The sequence below is a fragment of the Tauraco erythrolophus genome, chromosome 2, assembly GCF_009769465.1.
Source record: "Tauraco erythrolophus isolate bTauEry1 chromosome 2, bTauEry1.pri, whole genome shotgun sequence".
In the NCBI taxonomy this organism is placed as follows: Eukaryota; Metazoa; Chordata; class Aves; order Musophagiformes; family Musophagidae; genus Tauraco; species Tauraco erythrolophus.
Genome location: NC_141466.1, coordinates 38,705,117 through 38,716,181, shown reverse-complemented (window position 1 = coordinate 38,716,181; position 11,065 = coordinate 38,705,117). Strand labels below are relative to the sequence as shown.

Below are 11,065 nucleotides of genomic sequence, written 5' to 3'. Positions count from 1 at the left end.
TCAACACTTAGGGCGTATTAAAAGAAACTTCAATATTCTGATGGTTCAAGGCTTTCTAGTAAGGTAAGCTTTTTTTTCTTTTTTTAAATACTAGATTAATTTAATGGCAAAAAAATAGATAAGCTTTTCTATGCAATCTGTCCAGAAAAGATAAGGAATTTCTTAGCTCTGAATATACATGATTGTTTTAAAGAGCCACACCTGGTTGATTACTGATAAATTGAGGTTGAAAAAAATAAAATTCATTAACCTAACACAAGTCTAATCCGATGCATCTGCAGCAAGCATAGTCCATGAACATTTTTACTACATTAGATGGAAATTTCACCCAAAATGAAGGAGCAATTAATAATTAGCTTCATTCAATATGAAACACAATGATTTTTAGCCTCGGACTCATGATTTGAGCTCATCCTTGGTTTTGGTGGGGGCCCCCCTGAAAGTGTATCCTTATCAAGGTTATCCTGTAGATCTGCTGACGTGTTATTTAAAGAATTCTCAGCGTCACATGTATCTTTCTCTATAGTGCCTGGGTGATTTCCACAATCATTGTTCAGATTTTCATCATCTATTTTGGAATGAGAAGCGTCCTCCTTTCTGTCTGAAGTATCATGAGTTTCTTCTGATTTTGAAAGCTGACCGGTATCAGTATCACTGTTCTTTTCACTGTTGCTCTGCCTAACAGCATCACAGTTCAGCTCTTGTTCATCCTGGTCATTGTCTTCCCTGCTTTTTGTGAGTTCTACCTTTCTTTCTTCAGTTGTTTTACCAGTTGAGCTTCCACTTGCTGATGTATTTTTAGGCTCTTTTGGTTTCTTATGCTTAGAAATATAACTACTGTGAATAGAAATCGGAGATGCTGGCTTTTTATTTGCTTTGCTTCCCTCTGACTTCTGTTTTCTTGGTGGTCCCCAGATAAAATGCTCTGAGGGCGTATAATGTTGCTGGGCAAATCTCAGGAGTTTCCTCCTTTCTCTTCGGTCTCTAATAGTATACACAAAATATTCTAGAGCACTTTGCTTAATGTTGGGAATGGTATCTTCCACAAGAGCTTCATAAAGAATAAATTTTACCAGGGGAGATTTGAAACTCTCATATCCAAGCTCACCAAGACTTTTCAGAATTCGAGTGATTCTCAAGTAGTTGTGTTGAGACCTTTGGAAGAAAAGGGTGAAAAAAATCCCATTGAATCAGAAAAAAAAAAAACAAACAACAACACAGATACAGACACAGAACTGGAACTGCAATTCTTCATTCATTTTTATCACTCCAGGTGTGTACTTTGGGCTTCCTCTACTTTAATTTCTCACAGCTGCTGAAGCTTGCTAGCATCCTCTTTGCTAGGATGTTGTGAGTGAAAATTAGTGTCTGTAAAATGCATTGAGACAACAGGTGGGAAAATACCAACGTGAGTACCGATTTTGATTCTTCTGCTGTACGTATTCTTTCTGAATAGTCACTCTATAAAATACATTTTTTGTAGTGTATTGCAGTAATACAGCTACAGAACAGGATTCACTGCACCTCACTTAAGCTATTTAAAAGCTGTGTCTCCACTATGGACTAGCTAAATACGCTTCTGATACAGTCAGTGCTGGGAGAAAAAGAGGCACCTCTGGCGAGCAAGGCCCTCTGTCATAAGAAGCGTCTAAGATAAATGGAACAGACTATCCCTGGAAATGCTTCTGAAGCATTCTGAATGCTTACCTCAGTAAAGCCTTTGATACAGTTTCTCATAGTGTTCTAGTTGAGAAACTGTAACTGCTGGCCTGGATAGGCACACCCTCCTTTGGGTTAAAAACTGGCTGGACGGCCGGGCCCAAAGAGTGGTGGTAAATGGGGCCAAATCCGGCTGGAGGCCGGTCACCAGTGGGGTTCCCCAGGGCTCAGTGCTGGGTCCAGTTCTGTTTAACATCTTTATCAATGACCTGGATGAGGGGATTGAATGTACCCTCAGTAAATTTGCGGACGACACCAAGCTGGGAGGCTGTGTCGATCTGCTCGAGGGTAGGGAGGCCCTTCAGAGGGATTTGAACAGACTGGATCGTTGGGCTGAGGCCAATGGCATGAGCTTTAATAAGGCCAAGTGCAGGGTCCTTCACTTGGGGTAAAAAACCCCAAGCATCGCTATAGGCTCGGGGAAGAGTGGCTGGAGAGCTGCCTGGTGAGAAGGACCTGGGGGTGTTGGTTGACTACCGGCTTGATATGAGCCAGCAGTGTGCCCAGGTGGCCAAAAAGGCCAATGGGATACTGGCGTGTATCAAGAATAGTGTGACCAGCAGGAGCAGGGAAGTGATCCTGCCCCGGTACTCGGCACTGGTGAGGCCGCACCTGGAATATTGTGTCCAGTTTTGGGCCCCTCGCTTTAGAGAGATATTGAGCTCCTGGAGCGAGTCCAAAGAAGGGTGACTAAACTGGTCAAGGGGCTGGAAAATAAAACTTATGAGGAGCGGCTGAGGGAGTTGGGGCTGTTTAGCCTGGAGAAGAGGAGGCTGAGGGGAAACCTGATTACGGCCTATAAATACTTGAGAAAAGATGGTGGGGAGGTGGGGGAGGGCTCTTTACATTAGTGGGTGATAGAACAAGGGGAAACGGGCATAAGCTTAGTCAGGGGAGATTCAGGTTGGATGTTAGGAAGTATTTCTTTTCTGAAAGGGTTGTCAGCCACTGGAATAGGCTGCCCGGGAGGTGGTTGAGTCCCCATCCCTGGATGTGTTTAAGAATAGGGTGGATGATCTACTTGAGGATATGGTTTAATTGGGATTAGGGATGGTTGGACTCGATGATCTCTAAGGTCTTTTCCAACCTAGAAATCTATGAATCTGAATCTATGAAGAGCTCTTTCCCTTATAAAATACACTTAAGTGAACAGCAAAACTTAAATGCCTAAATTTTAGATGGCTAAAATTAGTTAAAGAGTCCAAATTCCTGATTTAAAACTGTGAAGCTACACACTGGTGAGAATATAAGAATTACAATGTAAAAATGTGCAGCAAGTAACATTTGGGCTTCCCGAAACCCTGTTTTATCTGTGGCCTGAGTCTGAGCCCACATCCATGAGTTTGCTCATATAATATCTGAGTTAAATTAATAACAAATTATTTCCATTATTCACTCAAAATTATCCATCAGCAATCCTACCTCCAAGCTTTCATTTGGAGCTGAGTGCAAAATACTGCAAGAAAACAATCTTCAGCTCTAAGGTCAGATGTATTACAAAAGAGACCAAATGATCGAAGAGAGACTTTGAATTTTGTTTTATGCGGATTAATTGTATCAAATTAATAATTTGATGAAACAAAATTATGCAAAGTTATGCTCCCCACAACGCTGATGAAAAGTGACAAATGTCATTTGCTGAAAGTTGGGCTAAAGTTTGACTTAATGCATGTCTAAACCTCTCCAGTTAAGCAATGCAATTAAAAAGTATTAAATACAAAAGATTTCATGTTTTGAGGAGGGAGAGAAATCTTGTTATTTAGCTTCCATACAGTTGTGGAGAATTTTTTTTTTCCTCAAAAGAAATGTGAATACAAAGATAAGCCACTCATTCTTTCCAACTGAGAAGCAGGGCTTTGGGATCAGGTGAAAATGTGTTCAGTAGCATGACAGACAAATCAATTTGGAACCACGATCTTCTTCAGCACCATTCATAGTTGTGTTTTCAGGGAATTCACTGATGTTGGTTAGACTGGTAATGGGTGAGAAGCACAAGACAGAAAAAGGGGAAAGAGGAACGTACACATACAAACACATACAAAATGACACCAGCCATTGACTATTTCTTTTCCTCTTTTTCCTGACAATCTTCAGAAAATACATCTTCCCCTTCTCTAGGAAACAAAAGGCTACAGAGATTCTATGGCAATTCTAGAGAGTGCAGTGCATGTCATTACTTACTCATTCAAATGCTGAAATCTTTCTTGCCAGTTAGCAGCTCGTGCTACATTTCCAGTTTTATCAATTAGTTTTATTCCAAAAAACTCTAACATCATTTTGTAAGCCAAAAGGAATCTTCTAATTGCTTCTTTTGTTTTCTTGAATTCCTATAAACAAAGAATACGTCCAAAATTCTAAGTGGCACCAAATCAAGTACTTCTGCATTGTATAAAACAATTCTACATGACAAAAAGCAGTCATGTATCAAATCTAACGCGATGGTTTATATTGAGCTCAATTTGTATTACCTCAATTTCATATGTAGTTAATTCTTTAGCATAGAAGTTCAGACCTTGTTCCCTCAGTGGGAAAAGCCTGTTAAAAGAAAAAGCACGTTACCGCTCACAGTATATGAACACTTAATCAAATTAATGCTTTGAAACAGAAATAGGTAATGAGTGACCAACCACTGTATGTAAGTGTGGTTATGTTCCATTTCTCATAGTCTCCTTTCCATTTATTTAGGACTTCTTCAATATAAACCCCTGCATAAAAATAATTTAAAAACTGTTAGGTAGACATCAAAACAGTGTTCAGCTATATAAAGCACGTGCCACGTTAACATAATGATAGAATACACACTTCAATTCTCTTTCACATACTATGTGAAATAAGGTCTATTACAGCCATAAATAAATTCATTTTAATTTAAAATTATTTCAGTTACTAAAATGTAATTAAAAATAAGAGATTTATCAAAGTTTCATATAAACAAAATCAACTGATTTATACTGAGTGACTTACCAGCAGAGGGTATGTGACAATACCTCTGTAAATATACTTCCCAAGAAGTTCTCATGTCCTAGATCCCTTCATCACACTGACTGGTAATTAACAAACCACTTACATACAATATTGTATCGTGAATCACTTGCCATTGCTTCAACATGACAAAACTCTGTGTATATATTTTATATATATATACACATACACACACACATATATAAAAAGCCTTAATAGAACAAAGCCTCAACTCTATAAGAAATCTCCCATTCTAGGAATCTCTCCAGCTGCAAATAACATGAAGATTGGCAAATCTTTCTCAATTAGCCGTGGCCAAGAGTCTTGAGCCATTGCCATGAGTTTGACCTTGGGGCTTCAGGTCATGCTCAACAAATGAGAATATCAGCTTTTAGTGATCTCGAACCGGTTGTGGAGCTCAGCCAGTTCCTCTTGGAAAGACACAGTGACAAAAAAAGGAGACAACATACACGAAAAAGGAAATTAACCATTCTTTGCACTGAGACCATGCCCATGAAATTCAGTCATGGGCCAAGGCACTTCTTTTCCAGGCACTGCACAAATACACAAAGTACATAAAAGGATGTTCCTTGTTCCAAAAACTTAGTCTCTTTCCATGACCGAACGCTCAGTGTTAGCTTATTTATTTCTACTCTGAAACCAACAAAGGTTTTATCACTGCAGCACAGCCTCTCCCAAAGTCAAATAGCACAGGAGTGACCTAATAGGCCCAAAGCTCCATGTAGATAGTCTTCTACTATACATAGGAGATCTCTCTCCCTCCCCAGTGAAAATTTCCAATTCGGTCCCAATTACAAGGGAGAATTTATTTGGTACTTTTCTTCAAGAAATGGAGAAAGCATCCACTCAAAGGGACTGCTAAGAAGATGGGGTTTCCAGTGCAGGCAAGACTGGAAAAGGACCTCACTAAGAGGTGACCTCCTGCTATCACCAACCTGCATCCAGCTTTCAATATAACTGCATTTCAAGTATTGGAAAACTTGCTGCTCAATCCCAGGGCAGAGAGACAGGCCATCTCTGAGTCAGAAAGCACAAGCTAAATCTCTAGGTCATGGAATTAAACTTCAGATTGGTATTGCCCTAGAAATGTCCGGTTTTAATAATGTTCCCCAGTACTTCAGTCCCTAATGTGGTAGCTTAGGCTCCCCGAACACCCTCACAGATCCACAGACTTAGGTCAAGGTGGTGGCTGCTCTTTCCCATTCTCAATAAAAACTTTGGCATAACCAGAGCTCACAGCCATCAACACTTCAGCCTCCATGGCCTATCAGCTACTTTCAGCACCACCAACTGTAGTTTTCTCCTAAAATTTTAAGAGAAATTTTTTTCTTTACAAATTTCAGGAGGGAAGCCTTCCTCTGGCTTCTTCTTTTCTCCTGGCTAATCCTCTTAAATTACTCTTCATTTTGTCCTTTAAAGGATCCCTCCCTCAACCGTATCTAGCTTTCAGTCTCAGATGCACATGGTCCTCAGGTTCACACGATCCTCAGTGTCCGTCTTTCTTTCTGTATCTGTTCTCTTTGTAATATCTCATGAATTCACCACCTTTGTACTGGTAATTCACAGATCTAACTCTTCTTCCAGTCAAGCTAAGAACACAATCTCTCAGCATCTGCCTGTGGCTATCTAGGTAAAGTTCAAGATGATGAAAACAAAGGTCTTATGTTTCTTTCACATAACCTGTTTTTCTCACTTGCTGAGGATATTATCACTATCTTGCCTATAAACAGCTCTCCTCTTCAACCTTCCCATACGTACATCTTTACATCCTTCTGTATAACTCTTTCCGATCCAGCTTCCTATCAGAACTTTGACATTTTGCATCTCAGCATCCTCTTTTCCTGCTCTTGAAAAGTGCCCTCTAGTCACACCTACATCTACCCTGAATGCTGCTGGTATGATCATGTTTCTAGACTGTACCTTTTTTGTACTGCCTCTTTTTTTTGCTTTGCATTCTTCCATTGTGGAGCTCCTTTCAGTAACATCAGAGAAAAACTATACGCCTTCATTTCCAAAGCCTTTTGTGACCTGTCCCTTCATACCTTATCAGAACCTATTTGTTGCTATGAGACTGATCCTGCCTCTGACAGGATCTTGCCTCAATGGCAGCCTCCATGTCTCACTTCTTCTGTACTCCAATGTGCACTTCAGTATTTCCTCCCAAGCTGCTCTCGTGCTGAGAGAATCTTCTGCAAACACCTTCAAAGTAACCTCCTCATCATTATTCTTTTAAAACACTCAAAAGCTTTTTTTGGCCCTGCAAATTTTGGGCCAATGGCTAAGCTCTCCTATGCTGAGACTCCTGTCTGCCATTCTAACCAGGACTGTTTAATTGCCTCCTTCTGCTTCCCCATCTGTCTGTGACCTTCTTGTCTCTCATATTTTGACTGCAAACCCTCTAGAGCAGGTTTGTCGTCTTTCAGCTCATCCTGTGCTTGTGCAGAACTTTGCATACAATGTTCCTGCTCCGCTACCAGAGCCACCAGGGACTTTGAGAAATTATTTTATTATTGTTATAATAATAATCACACATGAGGTAGTTACAATACATTCTTTTTCCCTTACACAGCACTAGGGATAACACCCATATCCCTGCCACTCCTATTCAAACAGCAATAATTCGTGCAGCAGAGTGGAGCAACTCTTTGTTTAATAAAAGGTAGTGCCACCATAGTACAGAAGTAGCAGTACAGACAACGCCCCGTACTACATCATTCTGAAAATACATGAGAAAAGCACCACCTCCCCAGAGCGAAAGCTAACTCTGCTTTAAGTATGACCTGCTTCTGTGTTATCAATATGCTGTTATCAACATGCTACTCCAACGTGGGAGGTTCAAGTTACACCACATATAACCACACACCTTTAGTTTGCCAGCACTGCAATTGTCACTACAGTTTCACTATTATCAGTGAACATTCTTTCGTTATCACTATCATTGCCACCAATTACTCACCATCAGGTTTAAATGGGATTTTATTTTTGTAGAAGCGGAGATTGCACAAGTCATTTTGATATCGAAGATCTTTAAAGTTCTGCTAAAAAAAAAGGAAATAGGACATTATCAGCCTACAAAAACCTATCAAGAGTATCCAGAAAGTGATATTGTGCTCTTTGAATAATTTGAGGACAAAATAGTTTCAGAGCTTTAAAAACCACGGAGTTTTACTCATGCTCTTAAAGACTCAGTTTAAGGATCTACAAGTTCCTTCTGGCTAATACCTTGTCCTATCAAGGCAGAGGTAGAGCAGCAAGCACAGCAGCACCTGGACTTCAGTCTCAGGGAACTCAAGAGACAAATAAGAAGAAATCCAAACTCTATAATGTACCCTCTTTGATGTTCAAGGCACAAGCCTTTTTCTGGGTTCCTACCACCGTTCCTAGGCTTACACATCTCATGTGTTTGCATGTACACCTGGGATGAAAAGACATTGCGCTAGTTTCACCTCCCCCGGCATATGTTGGGGGAGACATCAGCTCTGCATCAGCTTTTTGATTCTCACTTCTCATATTTATGGGGCACCACAAAGGTTTAGGAATGTTTAGGTTATGTACTGTCTTATACTAAAAAGACAATTTTAAACCATAAAATATTCTTACTGGATATTGGTGTCGGTACTTGTATAAATCTCTTGCTGCGTAGAAGCTTCTTTTTGGCTTGGCTTCAGCTCAGTTCCATCACCACTCTGGAACAGTTAGAAAGTAGATAATACCATACACAAACACAGTCAATAGCAAATTTGCGCAATATTAAAAAATTATTTTTCATGATGTAAAATGTACATTTTACATTTACAGCAATGTAAACAAACATAAGCACATGTATCTGCCTATTGTTTGGTCAAACACTGAAAAACTCCCTGCTGAATACTTAACACCACACACTTTAAACCTAAATTTAAAAATAAAATACAAAAGCAAGACTATGAAATGTCCTTCCAATGAGACTGAATTTGATTTAAATCAATAGGTTGACTGTCATTTCCAAATGCAAGACTTCAAAGTAAACTAGCAAGTGCTAGCACAAGATGAAATCAGTAACTGGACATGAAAATGCAGAGACATTACTCACTTTGAACAGGAAATCACACTATTTGCAAAGACTATTTGTCATGTGTGCATTGACTTCATCGCTATCATTGCATCCAGCAGAAGAAAATGAATAGTCACGGACAAGCCAATTGCAGTTCTAACACTTTCTTGAACTATTTTCTATTATTGTTTCTCAGAACTCAAATTTAAAGCCTAGCAAGAAGAACCACTACACCTGAAAACAAAAACCTGCTTAGAGAAAATACATATGTACGAGAACTTGTACTGGCCCCAGCTGTTTGGAAGCTGTGACCTGAAACAACCAGAGCCCATCAAGGTCAATGGAAATAAACCCATGACTTCAGAGAACACTTGAAAAAGCAGCATGCGTTGAAGAAAAACAGAAAATGAAGTATCAGCATACAGAGACTTGAACTTGCTACCAGCAACTTCATTTTCTTTGTAATTTTGTTATAACTATACTGCGGCAAGGAGTTTTGTACTCTTCAATCTCATAAAATAAGTCTCTACACTAGAACAAAAGGCCAAATGAGAAAAATATATTTCATTCCGCTCCTTGCAATACACATGTAATAGGTTAAAATCAAGCCTAAAAAGGGAAGTTCCCTGAACTGCACTGGACCTTCCCTTTATTATTGCCCATCGCTTTGCTTACCAACCGCACATTAATGACAAACAAGCGTTGTTTTCATTCCTGCTTTTGCAAGACCAGCTTTGACCATACCTACAGGCAAACACACTTTACTTGAACAAGCAACACCTCTTGATACTCAGTTATCAGGCACTAATATCACCGTGTATCAAGCAGAAAAGGGAAAAATGCTTATGCTTATTTAATTTTGCACAGTTTCTGAACCAAACATAAACGTAATACATACAACAGGCTAAAAGACAAGACCCGCTGGTCCGCCCTGCATACAATTCTAACTCCAATAAAATTATTGGCTAAGCAACCCTTTATTTCTTTAGGGTCAACGTTTTTAAAGGTCCCTAAACGACAGAAACTTGCTCTGAAAATTCCTCACCTCCGACTCACCGAGGAGTCACGAATCCGCTGCCACATATGACCCGATACTCAGATTTTTAACCCGTTTAATTAAGAGGCCAAGTTCGCGACTACGTTTAATTTAAAGCAGAACCTTCCCTGGAAACAGCAGCAGCGGGACTGACAACGACTTCAAGGCCTCGATTTTCTGCCAAGAGTAGGTTCCCACAACGATGAGGGAAAGAAAAAAAAAAAAACACAAAAAACCCAAAGCAAAACGGGCTCATCTCCACTTCAGACGCAGCGTCAGTTGGGAACCACAAGGGGAAGGTCCCCGCCCGCGGTGCCTCAGCCGCCGGCAGCCGCCCGGGCCCCCGCTCCGGCCCGCGAGTGCCGCAGAGCGGGGAGGGCGGGAGGCAGCCGGGCCGCCCCGGCCCGGCCCGGCGCGGGGGCTCGGCCCGGCTCCGCCCGTTCTCCGGTGCCGGAGCGCGGCGGGACACCGGCAGGAGCGCCCGGCCCGGCGCCGCACGGCGCAGCCGCCCCCGCCCCGCTGCCCGCTCCTCCCGGCCCGCCGCAGCACGGCGGCCGGGCCCGCGGGCAGGGGGAGGCGGGGGCGCGCCCGGCGCTGGCAGTACCTGCTCGGGGCTGGTGGCGTCCGCCTCTGCCCGCTCGCCTTCTCCGGTGGTGGGGGACGGGGGGGACGGCGGCGGCGGCTCCTGGGCCGGCAGTCCGCGGCGGGCAGCTCGGCCGGCTCTTCCCCGCCTCCCGCGGCGGTACACACCCCCTCCTGCCGCCGCGGCTCCCCACCGGGCTCCGCCGCCTCGGGCTCCGAGTCGGTCTCCCAGGTGGAGTCGCAGTCCTCCACCGTGGTGGGCTCCTTGAAGCTGACCCCGCTCAGCAGGCTGCCCATCGGGCAGGCAGCAGGGCAGCGCCGGGCCCGCCGCCCGGAGGCCGCGGAGGCCGAGGGCTGGGAGCGGCCGCGGGCTGCCTACGGCTGCGGCATGGCGGGGGGCGGCGGCGGCCGGGGCTGTTCCCCCGCCCGGCCCCAGCCCACGGACACGCGCAGGGCGGAGCTGGAGGCTCCGGGATTTCCACAGGAGACACGCACGCACGCCCCGTCCCCCGCCCGCCCCACGCCGCCCGGTGCGCCCAGCCCTGGCGGCGGCCACCGGCGGGAGCGGGCCTCGGGCAGCGCGGAGACGCGCGGGCTGTCCCAGCGCCAGCCGCTGCCGCCCGGGCACCGCTTGAGCGGCGGCGGGGCGGCGGGACCGCCGGGGAACGGTGTCGTGGGGCCCCGGGGCCGCCGGGGAACGGTGCCGTGGGGCC

General features: G+C 43.7%; 1 protein-coding gene across 1 annotated transcript; it reads right to left on the bottom strand.

Moving 5' to 3' along the window:
• Positions 1-395: 395 nt before the first annotated feature.
• On the bottom strand, positions 396-10,649 carry OGFRL1 (opioid growth factor receptor like 1). The gene is given in 11 exon segments (XM_086608284.1): positions 396-434; positions 437-1,155; positions 3,901-4,046; positions 4,188-4,254; positions 4,347-4,374; positions 4,377-4,424; positions 7,658-7,739; positions 8,302-8,366; positions 8,369-8,387; positions 10,375-10,449; positions 10,452-10,649. Coding segments are annotated over 11 exon segments (1,485 nt in total). The 3' UTR covers position 396.
• Between the last annotated feature and the right edge of the window lie 416 nt (positions 10,650-11,065).